The sequence below is a fragment of the Neoarius graeffei genome, chromosome 1, assembly GCF_027579695.1.
Source record: "Neoarius graeffei isolate fNeoGra1 chromosome 1, fNeoGra1.pri, whole genome shotgun sequence".
Lineage (NCBI taxonomy): Eukaryota > Metazoa > Chordata > Actinopteri > Siluriformes > Ariidae > Neoarius > Neoarius graeffei.
In genome coordinates, this window is record NC_083569.1 from 95,903,186 (window position 1) to 95,919,685 (window position 16,500).

The window sequence follows — 16,500 nt, forward strand, 5'->3', positions numbered from 1 at the left end:
CCTAACTCCCAACTGCTCCCCAGGCACTGTTAGCATGGCTGCCCACTGCTCTGGGTATGTGTGAGTGCTCATTGCTCGCATGTGTGTGTTCACTGCTTCAGATGGGTTAAATGCAGACAGGAAATTTCACAAGTGTGTGATGAATAAAGTTGTGCTTTCTTTCTTTCAAAAACCCAAGATGTAACATTTCCAATATGTCTTTCAGTAAAGACTGTATGTGTAGTTTTGCATTTTGTGTTCTACTTTTCCAAAATTATTTTTACTCTATACACCCATAAAAATAAAACCATATATAAAAGAGAAAGAGACTGAAGAGCTGCATAATCACAACACTGAATATATAAATGATGTTTGTACAGTGTCAAAATATAGCAATATTTAGACAACTACATACAGAGAACTCTTAACTCACTGATTTTATGAAAGTTATTAAAGGGAGACAGTGTGATCATGGCTGAGCAGTGCTGGTGTGAGGTGAACTGGTGACACAACCAGGGCTCTACACTAACTTTTTTTTTCAGGAGCACACGTGCTCCCAAGTTAAAAATTTTAGGAGCACAGGGAAAAAATGGGGGCGCAAGCACAAGTAGGTTTTCATTTTAAAGGTTTATTGCAGCGCAAACCTTAGACACACCAACACATAAAATGCAAAATTCAATTGAGAATGAATGAATGAACGAACAAATGAATAACGAACAACTGAATGATTGAACAAACAGTAGCTAAACAGAGAGCAGAGCTCAGCAGAGCTAACAACATCATCAAGGACAGCTCCCACCCTGGCTCTGAGTTCTTTGACTTGCTGCCCTCAGGCAGGCGTTACAGGTGCATCAAAGCAAGGACCAACAGACTCAAAAACGTTTTTTTCCCACAGGCCATAACCACCTTGAACAATTAGCCTTTTTCACATTACGTCACTTGCAGGGGAACTCAGATCCGTTTTCAGCCTTTTGAATGGAAGAAGAGGTATACGGCGGCAACATATGTTAACAAAACTGTGATAATGTTGTGCATTGTTGTTTATCATTACGTATTGTTAGCGACCATTCTAGTCACCTATCTGCCGTGTTTTGGAAAGGGAGTTTACTGACTTTCTATGGTTGCTACTTGTTAGCCAGCAGATTAGCATGCCGCCTCTTCTTCCATTCAAAAGGCTGAAAACGGATGTGAGGTTCTTCTGCAAGTGACGTAATGTGAAAAAGGCCAGTTACATGCACTGACTGATGCCACTTCTGGCAGGTGCAACAATGCACCAACAAGCACCTAAAAGGACAATATTCTCACACTTACCTGATACAGTGCAATACTTATTACAGTGCAACCTCACAGAGCAACTTTTTAGTTTTTATAGCTTTTGTATATTTTATATTTATATTTCTACACTTTTACATCCATACCCAATACAATGCAATACCAAATGCAGTGCAATATCCTGAGTTTTGTAACTGAACTGAGTTTCTATAACTAATGTGCAATTAACATCTGCAACTCAACACACCCAGTTGTATATATATTCTTTGTTTTTCTGCTGTGTTGTGACATGCACCATTTGTATATACTGTATATTTGTTTTTCTGCTATGTTGTATCTTCCCATCTAAATGCTTGCACTGGGGTGTGTGCTTTCCATCTCATTATATAATTTTCCCGCACCTTCTCCCGTCGTTCTAGCTTTCTTCACTACACTTTCTTCCTCGTCCATTCTTTTATTCTTGTTTCCACCATCATTGCTTTTTAAAAAACGAATATATTTCTCAGCTTGGTCCGAACCAGCTCTGTTATCTCTCAGTTGAATGATCTGATGAATCCCTAAAAAGCACTTTTCCCACCTAATGCCACACCCACAACATACAACCGTGGGAAAGAAGGGCAATCACAGAAAGATGAGTAGAAAACGGGAAATGTTACAGGGGATATTTGTGATAGTAGGCTATTGTAGCGTCAGCACAAAAGCACCAGACTCAACTTTAATTGAAAGTGTTATTCAGTGAGTCTAAGCTTATTCAAGCTACAGACCGAGAAGAATAAAAATGCTGAAATCTCATGTCCCGGTAAAACGCACTAGCATGGCAGAACGGCAAAAAAATCTAACCCCCCCCGGCTACCGTGGGAACCACCGCAGTGCAAGACAGGCAATGCACGCAACTACAGACAGGGAGCAAGGCGCAGGCTGAAAACACACACGTACACAACATTGAACACACACACTTACAACAATACAGGCCATTACTCGTTACACTGCCATGAGGCTACAAGCCTGTGTCTCTCTGAGAGGGAGCAGCCCCTCCCTCCTGTGTGTGTGTGTGTGAGAGAGAGAGAGCGAGCAGCCCCTCCCTCCTGTGTGTGTGTGTGTGTGAGAGCGAGCAGCCCCTCCCTCCTGTGTGTGTGTGTGAGAGCGTGTGTGTGTGTGTGCGTGTGAGATCGAGCAGCCCCTCCCTCCTGTGTGTGTGAGAGAGTGAGCAGCCCCTCCCTCCTGTGTGTGTGAGAGCGAGCAGCCCCTCCCTCCTGTGTGTGTGTGTGTGTGTGTGAGAGCGAGCAGCCCCTCTCTCCTGTGTGTGTGTGTGTGTGTGTGTGTGTGTGTGTGTGAGAGAGAGAGCGAGCAGCCCCTCCCTCCTGTGTGTGCGTGTGAGATCGAGCAGCCCCTCCCTCCTGTGTGTGTGTGTGAGATCGAGCAGCCCCTCCCTCCTGTGTGTGTGAGAGTGAGCAGCCCCTCCCTCCTGTGTGTGTGTGTGTGTGTGTGTGTGTGTGTGTGTGAGAGAGAGAGAGAGAGAGCGAGCAGCCCCTCCCTCCTGTGTGTGAGAGAGAGCGAGCAGCCCCTCCCTCCTGTGTGTGAGAGAGAGCGAGCAGCCCCTCTCTCCTGTGTGTGTGTGAGCGAGCAGCCCCTACCTCCTGTGTGTGTGTGTGTGTGTGTGAGAGAGCGAGCAGCTCCTCCCTCCTGTGTGTGTGTGTGTGTGTGAGAGAGAGAGCGAGCAGCCCCTCCCTCCTGTGTGTGTGTGTGAGAGAGAGCGAGCAGCCCCTCCCTCCTGTGTGTGTGTGTGTGTGTGTGTGTGTGTGTGTGAGAGAGGGAGCAGCCCCTCCCTCCTGTGTGTGTGTGAGAGAGCGAGCAGCCCCTCCCTCCTGTGTGTGTGTGTGTGAGAGAGAGAGGGAGCAGCCCCTCCCTCCTGTGTGTGTGTGAGAGCAAGCAGCCCCTCCCTCCTGTGTGTGTGTGTGTGTGAGAGAGCGAGCAGCCCCTCCCTCCTGTGTGTGTGTGTGTGTGTGTGTGTGTGAGAGAGAGCGAGCAGCCCCTCCCTCCTGTGTGTGTGAGAGAGCGAGCAGCCCCTCCCTCCTGTGTGTGTGTGAGAGAGCGAGCAGCCCCTCCCTCCTGTGTGTGTGTGTGTGTGTGTGAGAGAGCGAGCAGCTCCTCCCTCCTGTGTGTGTGTGTGTGTGTGTGTGTGTGAGAGAGAGAGCGAGCAGCCCCTCCCTCCTGTGTGTGTGTGTGTGTGTGAGAGAGAGAGCGAGCAGCTCCTCCCTCCTGTGTGTGTGTGTGTGTGAGAGAGAGCGAGCAGCCCCTCCCTCCTGTGTGTGAGAGAGCGAGCAGCCCCTCCCTCCTGTGTGAGAGAGCGAGCAGCCCCTCCCTCCTGTGTGTGTGAGAGAGCGAGCAGCCCCTCCCTCCTGTGTGTGAGAGAGCGAGCAGCCCCTCCCTCCTGTGTGTGTGAGAGAGCGAGCAGCCCCTCCCTCCTGTGTGTGTGAGAGAGCGAGCAGCCCCTCCCTCCTGTGTGTGTGTGTGAGAGAGCGAGCAGCCCCTCCCTCCTGTGTGTGTGTGTGAGAGAGCGAGCAGCCCCTCCCTCCTGTGTGTGTGTGAGAGAGCGAGCAGCCCCTCCCTCCTGTGTGTGTGTGAGAGAGCGAGCAGCCCCTCCCTCCTGTGTGTGTGTGTGAGAGAGCGAGCAGCCCCTCCCTCCTGTGTGTGTGTGTGAGAGAGCGAGCAGCCCCTCCCTCCTGTGTGTGTGTGTGAGAGAGCGAGCAGCCCCTCCCTCCTGTGTGTGTGTGTGTGAGAGAGCGAGCAGCCCCTCCCTCCTGTGTGTGTGTGTGAGAGAGCGAGCAGCCCCTCCCTCCTGTGTGTGTGTGAGAGAGCGAGCAGCCCCTCCCTCCTGTGTGTGTGTGTGTGTGTGTGAGAGAGCGAGCAGCTCCTCCCTCCTGTGTGTGTGTGTGTGTGTGTGTGTGTGTGTGAGAGAGAGAGCGAGCAGCCCCTCCCTCCTGTGTGTGTGTGTGTGTGTGAGAGAGAGAGCGAGCAGCTCCTCCCTCCTGTGTGTGTGTGTGTGTGTGAGAGAGAGAGCGAGCAGCTCCTCCCTCCTGTGTGTGTGTGTGTGTGTGTGTGAGAGAGAGAGCGAGCAGCCCCTCCCTCCTGTGTGTGTGTGTGTGTGTGAGAGAGAGAGCGAGCAGCCCCTCCCTCCTGTGTGTGTGAGAGAGCGAGCAGCTCCTCCCTCCTGTGTGTGTGTGTGTGTGAGAGAGAGAGAGCGAGCAGCCCCTCCCTCCTGTGTGTGTGAGAGAGCGAGCAGCCCCTCCCTCCTGTGTGTGTGAGAGAGCGAGCAGCCCCTCCCTCCTGTGTGTGTGTGTGAGAGAGCGAGCAGCCCCTCCCTCCTGTGTGTGTGTGTGAGAGAGCGAGCAGCCCCTCCCTCCTGTGTGTGTGTGTGAGAGAGCGAGCAGCCCCTCCCTCCTGTGTGTGTGTGTGAGAGAGCGAGCAGCCCCTCCCTCCTGTGTGTGTGTGTGAGAGAGCGAGCAGCCCCTCCCTCCTGTGTGTGTGTGAGAGAGCGAGCAGCCCCTCCCTCCTGTGTGTGTGTGAGAGAGGGAGCAGCCCCTCCCTCCTGTGTGTGTGTGTGAGAGAGCGAGCAGCCCCTCCCTCCTGTGTGTGTGTGTGAGAGAGCGAGCAGCCCCTCCCTCCTGTGTGTGTGTGTGAGAGAGCGAGCAGCCCCTCCCTCCTGTGTGTGTGTGTGAGAGAGCGAGCAGCCCCTCCCTCCTGTGTGTGTGTGTGAGAGAGCGAGCAGCCCCTCCCTCCTGTGTGTGTGTGTGAGAGAGCGAGCAGCCCCTCCCTCCTGTGTGTGTGTGTGAGAGAGCGAGCAGCCCCTCCCTCCTGTGTGTGTGTGTGTGTGTGTGTGTGTGTGTGAGAGAGGGAGCAGCCCCTCCCTCCTGTGTGTGTGTGAGAGCGAGCAGCCCCTCCCTCCTGTGTGTGTGTGTGAGAGAGCGAGCAGCCCCTCCCTCCTGTGTGTGTGTGTGAGAGAGCGAGCAGCCCCTCCCTCCTGTGTGTGTGTGTGAGAGAGCGAGCAGCCCCTCCCTCCTGTGTGTGTGTGTGAGAGAGCGAGCAGCCCCTCCCTCCTGTGTGTGTGTGTGAGAGAGCGAGCAGCCCCTCCCTCCTGTGTGTGTGTGAGAGAGCGAGCAGCCCCTCCCTCCTGTGTGTGTGTGAGAGAGCGAGCAGCCCCTCCCTCCTGTGTGTGTGTGTGAGAGAGCGAGCAGCCCCTCCCTCCTGTGTGTGTGTGTGAGAGAGCGAGCAGCCCCTCCCTCCTGTGTGTGTGTGTGTGAGAGAGCGAGCAGCCCCTCCCTCCTGTGTGTGTGTGTGAGAGAGCGAGCAGCCCCTCCCTCCTGTGTGTGTGTGTGTGTGAGAGAGAGCGAGCAGCCCCTCCCTCCTGTGTGTGTGAGAGAGCGAGCAGCTCCTCCCTCCTGTGTGTGTGTGTGTGTGAGAGAGAGAGAGCGAGCAGCCCCTCCCTCCTGTGTGTGTGAGAGAGCGAGCAGCCCCTCCCTCCTGTGTGTGTGAGAGAGCGAGCAGCCCCTCCCTCCTGTGTGTGTGTGTGAGAGAGCGAGCAGCCCCTCCCTCCTGTGTGTGTGTGTGAGAGAGCGAGCAGCCCCTCCCTCCTGTGTGTGTGTGTGAGAGAGCGAGCAGCCCCTCCCTCCTGTGTGTGTGTGTGAGAGAGCGAGCAGCCCCTCCCTCCTGTGTGTGTGTGAGAGAGCGAGCAGCCCCTCCCTCCTGTGTGTGTGTGAGAGAGGGAGCAGCCCCTCCCTCCTGTGTGTGTGTGAGAGAGCGAGCAGCCCCTCCCTCCTGTGTGTGTGTGTGAGAGAGCGAGCAGCCCCTCCCTCCTGTGTGTGTGTGTGAGAGAGCGAGCAGCCCCTCCCTCCTGTGTGTGTGTGTGAGAGAGCGAGCAGCCCCTCCCTCCTGTGTGTGTGTGTGAGAGAGCGAGCAGCCCCTCCCTCCTGTGTGTGTGTGTGAGAGAGCGAGCAGCCCCTCCCTCCTGTGTGTGTGTGTGTGTGTGTGTGTGTGTGTGTGTGAGAGAGGGAGCAGCCCCTCCCTCCTGTGTGTGTGTGAGAGCGAGCAGCCCCTCCCTCCTGTGTGTGTGTGTGAGAGAGCGAGCAGCCCCTCCCTCCTGTGTGTGTGTGAGAGAGCGAGCAGCCCCTCCCTCCTGTGTGTGTGTGTGAGAGAGCGAGCAGCCCCTCCCTCCTGTGTGTGTGTGTGTGTGTGTGTGAGAGAGCGAGCAGCCCCTCCCTCCTGTGTGTGTGTGTGTGTGTGAGAGAGCGAGCAGCCCCTCCCTCCTGTGTGTGTGTGTGTGTGTGTGTGTGTGTGTGTGTGTGTGAGAGAGGGAGCAGCCCCTCCCTCCTGTGTGTGTGTGTGTGAGAGAGGGAGCAGCCCCTCCCTCCTGTGTGTGTGTGTGTGAGAGAGGGAGCAGCCCCTCCCTCCTGTGTGTGTGTGTGTGAGAGAGCGAGCAGCCCCTCCCTCCTGTGTGTGTGTGTGTGTGTGTGAGAGAGGGAGCAGCCCCTCCCTCCTGTGTGTGTGTGAGAGCAAGCAGCCCCTCCCTCCTGTGTGTGTGTGTGTGTGTGTGTGTGTGAGAGAGCGAGCAGCCCCTCCCTCCTGTGTGTGTGTGTGTGAGAGAGAGGGAGCAGCCCCTCCCTCCTGTGTGTGTGTGAGAGCGAGCAGCCCCTCCCTCCTGTGTGTGTGTGTGTGTGTGTGAGAGAGCGAGCAGCCCCTCCCTCCTGTGTGTGTGTGAGAGCGAGCAGCCCCTCCCTCCTGTGTGTGTGTGTGTGAGAGAGAGAGAGAGAGAGCAAGCAGCCCCTCCCTCCTGTGTGTGTGTGTGTGTGTGTGTGTGTGTGTGTGAGAGCGACCAGCCCCTCCCTTCTGTGTGTGTGAGAGAGCGAGCAGCCCCTCCCCCACCCGCACGCTGAGCGCAGAAGCACAGAGTGGCACACAGAAAGTGCAGGATTTTCTCAGAGTGCTCCGTCCAAACAATGGGGATTTACACGAAAACGGAAGGAGATATTCACAAAATTCTTTCACATTGAGCACTACAAGGCTCTGATGAACACATTGATGTAATTTTTTTTGTCTCTAGTGTAAAAAATGATATTAGGTAGGCTATCCAGTGCTGGATTTACATACTTTGCAGTTTAACGTTTGATATATTTTAGAATGTTAAACTTGTCGCGTCTGTGCTCAGTGCTTTCCTAAATTGTCAGCCACAAGAAGCCCTCGCACGAATGCGCATGTTTTTTTTTTTTTTTCGTCGTTCGCATGCCGAAAAATTCGCTCGCAAATGCGAGTGAAACGTGTGCACTGTAGAGCCCTGGTCACAACACTAGTTTAGATTTGGGGGAAAATGTCACCAACAAAACCTGTAAAACTCTTTTAAAAAGCATCTCAGAGGCTGTAAAAGGGGCTTCATAAAGTTACTGCTTCAGAAACATCAACATGCTCGAGTCGAGACCTGCCTGAGTGTGAATGAGTGAAGAGGACGAGGGTCGAACTTTTATACTGAACCCCTGAGTGTAAGAGGCTGTAGAATCTGAAAGAATGAGAGAGTGAGTGTGTATCAGGGGTTATGACGTGATAACGTGTGTGTGTGTGTGTGTACAGGTGTGTGTGGTGATGAGTAAGGGTGTGTATTACAGAGCTATGGTTTTCTTTTATATTAAATATACCTGTTAACAGGGTAAACAAATGATCCTGTCAGTTATTTCTCGCATTACTGTGAATCTTTTCCCTTTAGTTTCTTGTTCCCTTGCTGACACTCAGTGTTCCTAATGATGAGTAATCAGGAAAACAGGAGAGCAAACACACTGTCATTCAGACATCAATCAATAGTGAAAAAGATCTACATTTTCAGTCCATTAATCTGATTAATTTCAAATTGTGATCTACATTTAATTCATTAGTAGAGATTGTTAAAATGACTCAGTCCACCTCTGACAGAGTTTAATCATTTACATGTGAGCAGATTTACTGTGTTCAGTTTAAAATGTTACTATTCATTTAAATAATGGTGTTGGGAATTAATTCATACATAAAAACAGTAGTATTTATTTTTCCACAGAGAGTCCTAAACCTGTGGTGATTATAAAGCCTGATAAGGAGGTGTTCAGAGGAGAGACAGTGACTTTCAGATGTGAGATACAGAGAGGAAGAGACACTGAGTGGACATACAGCTGGAAGAGGAATGATAACACACTCTCATCCCGAACAACACAGGAGTTTAGTCTTGATTCAGCAGGAAATGATGACCGCGGTAAATACACCTGCAGTGGGAGGAGAATAAGTGACTCTCGGAGCTCAGACACCAGTGATGCTGTTACACTGACTGTATCAGGTGTGTTTTATCTCACATATACATTTTAAAGTGTGTACATGCATTTTTCACATGTGACAGAGGACTCTATCACAGACCACTACAGCATTTCATCTTCATGATGAAACATTAATTACCCCAGCACACACACACACAGAATTATCTCCTAACCGGATGCCATACAGTGACATAACCGCACTATAAAATCATCTCTAACCTGCTGTATGAAATGCTTATCAAACATACAGAAACATCTAAGGACATTTATTGGACTTCTCTGTATCTGTTGTCAGAAGTTGTTGAATTTTGTGATGCCCGTTTGCTTGTTTAGTTTCAACAACATGTTGCCTTGTGTCTGTCAGCCAGGGATTTTGGGTCGAGTTCCACACTATGGGAGCTAAAAGGAAGCTCTGTGTGAACTGATGTGTGTTTTTTAAATTTACATGTAGAAGGAAGCTGCTCATGTGATTTAATTATTTTCTTTTAAGAAGAAACAGTGTTTTATTTTTTCATATGATTAATGTTAATTAGTGTAGTTAATTAGGGTGGATAGCCATCTGTTTTAATTCTGGTTTCATCCTCATCATGTTGGCAGTCATTGTTAGTGGCTCATTCCTATAGGAATGAGATTAAGGAGATAAGGAGATTGTTCAATTTCACCATTTTTGGACATCAGCCGTTCTTGTCTTGTAGAGTGCTGATGAAGTCAAGTCAAGTTTATTTGTATAGTGCTTTTAACAATAAACATTGTCGCAAAGCAGCTTTACAGAATTTGAACGACTTAAAATATGAGCTAATTTTATCCCTAATCTATCCCCAATGAGCAAGCCTGTGGCAACGGTGGCAAGGAAAAACTCCCTCAGACGACATGAGGAAGAAACCTCGAGAGGAACCAAACTCAAAAGGGAACCCATCCCCATCCGGGCAACAACAGACAACATGACTATGACATTAACAGTCCTAACAAAGTCAGCTTCGTTGATGCTATCAACCCCCCACCGACGGAAACCCGAGCGCAAAACCGTTCACGGCAACCGTAGTCCTAAAGTCAGCAAGTCAACCACCGTCCCCAGCCACAAAAGCACCACTGCAAGAGTCCAGAGCGTCCTCCAGGCGCGACCCCCAAGTGTCCACATGGGGCTGCCCTCCACAGGAGCAATGTGATGAGACTCCAACCAGACACAGGGCACCAGGACGGATCAGGCAGGTCCGAGGAGCAGAAGAGGTCAGCATCTCCAGGACCGACATGTAACTCAGAGGGACAGATTTTGGGGGGGGGAAGAGAGAGAAAGCACAGGTTGTTAGGTATGTCACCTGAATAAGTAGGAGCAGTATACATATTGCACTGAGTACAAGCAGGGACTCCGGCAACTAACTATGACAGCATAACTAAAAGGGGAGAGCCAGAAGGTAACACAGGCATGAGGGAGCCCCAGGACATAAAGCAGCCAACCACTACACCTTCAACAAACTCGAGTGAGCAAGCGAGTGGGGACTGACAGCATCCATACATCCCAGTTTACCAAAACACTCTGTCTGAGGACCCTCCAGATCTACTCCTTTACCTCATAAACACCATTTAAAAAAAGGCTTGACTAAACAGATATGTTTTCAGCCTAGACTTAAACACTGACTGCGTTTACATGCACATCCAAATCGAGCTGCTGTCGGTAATCGAGCGGAAGGTCCCAGCAGGGTGCCAGAGAAATCCAATCCTACATGCAGTGTTTAAATCGAGCTATTGTTATGAGGTGCATTGTGCACCCGAGCCACAGGTGGCGCTACACGCCCCATCGTGTTGGTACACTTCCGGTTGTCGTCATGAAGAAGAGCTATTCAAGAGTATAAACAAAGTGACTACAGGTGGAAATTAGCATGCACTGCTATAACCTGGTACAGACATCTGTCCTGACCACAAGGATAATGTTTAATTTGTGCACTGTCCCTTTTAAAAATAAAATAAACTCTAAGAAGAGTGTTTGTAGTTTGTATGTACGAACAGAAGTGTTCCTAATAAAGTGGGCGGCTAAGGTGAAATGTCATGCCGACCGAGGCTGTTTTTTCGACACAATTCACAGCTATGCAACAGCTGTACAGATGTATTTGGTGATACAGTAAGTGAGCTAAATTTTAACAGTGCAAACAATGCCACAAAAAGAAAAGATTCATGCCGTTGTCATGATTCGTTGTCATGCCGACCGAGGCTGTTGTGTTTCCCTTGTGGTCTTGTCACTTCCGGAAGGGGCAGTGCTGAAGTAAGTAGCTCGAATACGTAGCTCAATAGGGTATACATGCACTAACTAGCTCGGCAGAAATCGCATAATCTAGGTCGTGTAGCTCGATTCCAAGAAATCAAGTTCGGTTCAATTTCAGCCGAATTAAGGTGTATACATGGCATTTTGAACTTCGATTTCAGTCGAGCAACGGCAGAAATTCGATTCTCTCTATGTGCATGTAAACGTAGTGACTGAGACTGTGTCTGATTCCCGAACATTACTTGGAAAGCTGTTCCATAACTGTGGGGCTTTGTAAGAAAAGGCTCTGCCCCCTGATGTAGCCTTCACTATACGAGGTACCAGCAGATAGCCTGCACCTTTTGATCTAAGTCGGTGTGGTGGGTCATAGAGGAGCAGAAGTTCACTCAGGTACTGTGGTGCGAGACCATTCAGTGCTTTAAAGGTCAATAGTAGTACTTTATAATCAATACGAAATTTGATTGGGAGCCAATGCAGTGTGGATAAGACAGGCGTGATGTGGTCATATTTTCTAGTTCTAGTAAGGACTCTTGCTGCGGCATTTTGAACTAACTGGAGCTTGTTTATGCACTTATTGGAACATCCAGACAGTAAGGCATTACAATAATCTAACCTGGAGGTGACGAAAGCATGAACTAGTTTTTCCGCGTCATGTAGGAACATTAAATTTCTTAGCAATATTTCAGAGATGAAAGAAAGCTATCCGGGTAATGTTATCAATGTGAGTTTCGAATGAAAGATTGGGGTTAACAGGGGCGCCGCTAGAAATCTTGGGCCCTATGAAAGATTACAATTTAGGGGCTCCCCCCCCCGGTAAAATTTTCAAGCGCAAGCAACTGAATTTGAAGTCTGTTTTTGGCTGGCACTTCTACTTTACTGTGCATGTGATCAGCTACCAAGCAAGTTTAGGTGATACAATTATTTGGTATATGAACATTTTAGGCGGCACGGTGGTGTAGTGGTTAGCACTGTCGCCTCACAGCAAGAAGGTCCGGGTTCGAGCCCCGTGGCCGGCGAGGGCCTTTCTGTGTGGAGTTTGCATGTTCTCCCCGTGTCTGCGTGGGTTTCCTCCGGGTGCTCCGGTTTCCCCCACAGTCCAAAGACATGCAGGTTAGGTTAACTGGTGACTCTAAATTGACCATAGGTGTGAATGTGAATGGTTGTCTGTGTCTATGTGTCAGCCCTGTGATGACCTGGCGACTTGTCCAGGGTGTACCCCGCCTTTCGCCCGTAGTCAGCTGGGATAGGCTCCAGCTTGCCTGCGACCCTGTAGAATAGGATAAAGCGGCTAGAGATAATGAGATGAGAATTTTGTGCCAGCAACACGCTTCAGAAAAGTTGGGACGAGGCAACAAAAGGCTGAAAAAGTTGTGTAATGCTAAAAAAAACTAATTTGGTTACTTGACAACAGGTCAGTGACATGATTGGATATCAAAAGAGCATCCCAGAGAGAGGAGTCTCTCAGAAGTAAACATGGGGAGGAGTTCACTGCTCTGTGAAAGACAAATAGCACAACAGTTTAAGAATAATGTTCCTCAATGTAAAATTGCAAAGAATTTGGGGATCACATCATTTATGGGACATATCATTTAAAGATTCAGAGAAATCACTGTACACAAGGAACAAGGATGAAAACCAACATTCGATGCCATTGATCTTTGGGGCCTCAGGCGACACTGCATTAAAAACAGACATGTGAAGAAGAAGAGGCCTTTATTTGTCACATGCACACTCAAGTACAGTGAAATTCATCCTCTGTATTTCACCCATCTGAAGTAGCGAACACACACACACACACACCCAGAGCAGTGGGCAGCCATACTACAGCGCCTGAGGAGCAGTGAGGGGTTCGGTACCTTGCTCAAGGGCACTTCAGCAGTCCTGTTGCCGAGAGGACGCTGGCATGTTTGTTGCCACTTCTCACACCTCGCTTTTAACTACAGATCTCTGATCTCGTCTCTCTACAATCATAAGCCGCGTCTGTTTTAAGCTGTTTTTGTTCCACCTCACCTGCATTGAAACTGTTGTTTCGCTGCTGTGTAGGGAAATACAGTTTATGACACGAGCCTTGGACTACTTCAGCCTCCTAACTCTCACACAAAACTGTGGATTGCCTACCTCCTCGCTTTCGGCGCATAGGATATACTTCGACCTTATCCGCCGACCTTCACCGTTACACCACAGGACTGTCTGTTTGTCAGTCCGCATCTTGCTCTGCTGCTGTTCCCCTGGGTGTAGCGTTGGTTAGCAAACCAAGCTAGCTGGCAAGGTGTCTGTGATTGTCCGGTGCTCCTCTGCCGCCATGGCGCTGATAAAATACACCGTAGGTGAACTCCTAAAACTCAACACTGTCTTCTTGTCTTCTCCAAGTTGCCTCAAGGTTATTAAATCTCTCCACCTCCTGCGTCGACCACCCTATGTGCACAGGGCTGTTCGCCACAAGTTTGTTTTTAACACCAACATGACTTCGGTTATCCCAGTGGTCAGGTGCGCTGCGTCCCTGCAGAGTTGTGTTGAACATAAGTCACGCCCACCACCTGCCAATCTCCGGAGCCTGGCCTGCATGGACAGCTCTGCACCCACTAACAGGACAGCCTTGTTCATGCTGCAAAACATTAGGTCCATAAACAACAAAGCTATTTTTATTCATGACATAATCTCAGAGAAAAAACTGGACTTTCTATGCCTAACAGAAACGTGGCAGAGCCAACAGGATTTTATTAGCTTCAACCAAGCTACCCCACCTGGATACACCTACACTTACAAGCCCCGCGGCCATGGCCGCGGTGGTGGACTTGCCATTATACACCATTCTGATTTCGTGGTCAAAGAACATCCTGTCAGTGTATCATCCTTTGAATGTCTACATCTTACTGTGAATGGTGCTGCACAGCTCCAATTGGTCCTCATATACGGACCACCTAAAGCCTTCGCCAGCTTCCTCCCTAAGCTCACTGAGCTGCTTGCTGCTGTCTGCCCCCTGTCCCCATCAACCATCCTACTGGGTGACTTCAACATTCATGTGGACAATAGCAGCTGCTCTTTTGCAGCCGACTTTCTGTCACTCCTGGACTGTTTCAACATCACTCAGCATGTGCATGGCCCCACCCACAGCAAAGGACACACCCTCGATCTGGTATGCAGCACCGGCTCACCTCCATTACATCTGGAATGCACTGACTTGGCCATATCAGACCATTATGCCATTCTGTTCTCGATCCCTGTACCCCTCTGCAGACAACGCTGTATGCGGACAATCACTTTTCGCAATATCAAGAATGTGTCTCTGCCTCTGCTATCCCAAACTCTAGTGACCCATCTTGCAGCCCCTGACTCTGACTCTGCCCTCCCAGTGGATACCCTGGTGGAACATTATAACACCGCGCTCTCCACCAGCCTGGATGCTGTGGCCCCAACCATCACCCGATCTGCCTCTTTCTCCCGACCTGCTCCCTGGTTTACATCTGAGCTTCGCCTCATGAAGCAAACTGGGCGTCGGCTCGAGCGACGGCATAAAACATCTGGTCTCATTGTCCACCTGGAGGCTTACAGGGACCATGTCAGGAGCTACAAGCAGGCCCTCACCACTGCCAAAACTCGCTACTTCTCTACTCTCATAAATAACCAGCAACATCATCCCAGGATGCTTTTTTTCAACAATTAACCGCCTTCTCCGCCCTCCTTATACACCCCAACCATCCAACGCTGCTGACCTGTGCTCCAGGTTTCAAAACTTTTTCATATCCAAAGTCAACACCATCCACCAGCAGCTACTTTCCACACCTCCAACCACAACTCAACAACATGATGACGAGCCACCTGGCACTCTCCAGCTATGGCAGGACATCTCCATCCCTGCTGCCTGTCCACCGCAGCACCGCCTCTCCTGCTTCACTTTACTGGACCATGCCCAGGTCCTCGACCTGGTGACTAAAGCCAAGCCATCATCCTGTCTGCTGGACCCCATGCCTACCATCTTGGTCAAATCATGTCTTCCTACCCTCTGCCATACTATGATGACTATCATCAACACATCTCTGGAGTCTGGTGTTGTGCCCACCAGCTTCAAAACCGCTGCTGTCATCCCCACTTTGAAAAAGCTTGGTCTGGACCCTGACGACCCAAACAACTACCGTCCTATCGCCAACCTTCCTTTCCTTAGTAAAATCTTGGAAAGAGCAGTGGTGGCCCAACTCCAGCAGCACATGTCCCACCATGAGCTCTTTGAACCTTTTACAGTCTGGCTTCAGAGTGCACCACAGTACAGAGACTGCTCTTGTCAAAATCACCAACGACCTTCTCACTGCTGTAGATAATGGCTATATCACCATCCTCATCCTCCTGGACCTCTCAGCAGCTTTTGACACAGTCTCTCACTCCATCCTCTTGCAGCGGCTCTCTGAGTTCACTGGACTATCAGGCACAGCACTTCTCTGGTTTCACTCATACCTATCCAACTGGCAACAATTCATCACACTCAAAGACTCCCGTTCTACCACAGCAACCATCAGCCACGGTGTTCCGTAAGGTTCGGTGCTTGGCCCTCTTCTCTTCACCATATACATGCTCCCTCTTGGACGCATTATTCGCTCCCATGGTCTCAGCTTCCATTGCTACGCCGACGACATACAACTATACATCAGCACCAAACCCTCTGCTCAGCTCCCCCCCACACCTCTCATTCTATGTCTGCAAGACATCAAAACATGGATGACCAACAATCTTCTCAAGCTGAACAGCAATAAAACTGAGCTCATGGTGGTGGCACCAGCACCACTGCTCAGGAAGGTTGGAGATTTCCACCTGGACATTGATGGCTGCTCCATCACCCCATCCCATGAAGTCCGTAACCTGGGTGTCATCTTGGATTCATCACTATCATTCCAGTCTCATATCAAAAAAGTCACTAAATCTGCTTTCTTCCATCTCCGAAACATCTCCAGACTCAGGCTCTTACTTTCAAACACAGTTACAGAGACTCTCACTCATGCCTTTATCTCCTCCCGTCTAGACTATTGCAATGCTATTCTGCTTGGTCTACCCAACAAGGCCATAGACAGACTACAATATGTCCAGAACTCTGCTGCCAGGATCCTTACAGGTACTAGGCCCTGGCAGCACATCACCCCCATTCTCAAACAGCTTCACTGGCTCCCCATCAAATCTCGCATCATCTACAAAGTCCTCCTCCTCACTTTCAAGTCCCTTCATGGCCTGGCCCCCCATTACCTCTCTGAGCTCCTCCACCCCTATACTCCCTCAAGATCCCTGCGGTCCTCATCCAAGGGCCAGCTGGTCATTCCTCGTTCCAGACTGAAGGCCACCAGTGACAGAGCATTTCATGTAGCTGCTCCATTTCTGTGGAACAAACTACCCAACACCATTCAGCATGCCCCTTCACTGGCAGTGTTTAAGCAACATCTCAAAACACATCTTTTCTTGGAGGCCTTTGGCTGCTAGTTTCCACAAGCACATACACCTACATACGCACCTACACACACACCTACACAGATACCTTGTTAAGTGACCTTGGGTGTTTTGAAAGGTGCTACAGTATATAAAAAGAAAGTACTATTATTATTATTATTATTATTCAGCCCAAGGTCTCCCCATGTTAAACTAACTGCGTGTCTATGAACTGTGGGGGAAAACAGAGCATCCGGAGGA

At 49.9% G+C, this 16,500-nt stretch overlaps 1 protein-coding gene across 1 annotated transcript in view; it reads left to right on the forward strand.

The window, feature by feature from the left end:
• LOC132885528 (obscurin-like) overlaps positions 1-16,500 on the forward strand; it is a 607,458-nt gene that overhangs the window by 556,981 nt on the left and 33,977 nt on the right. Inside the window, exon 26 of the mRNA XM_060920272.1 lies at positions 8,327-8,599. Coding sequence (XP_060776255.1) covers positions 8,327-8,599 — 273 coding nt within the window. The remainder of the gene's footprint in view (positions 1-8,326; positions 8,600-16,500) is intronic.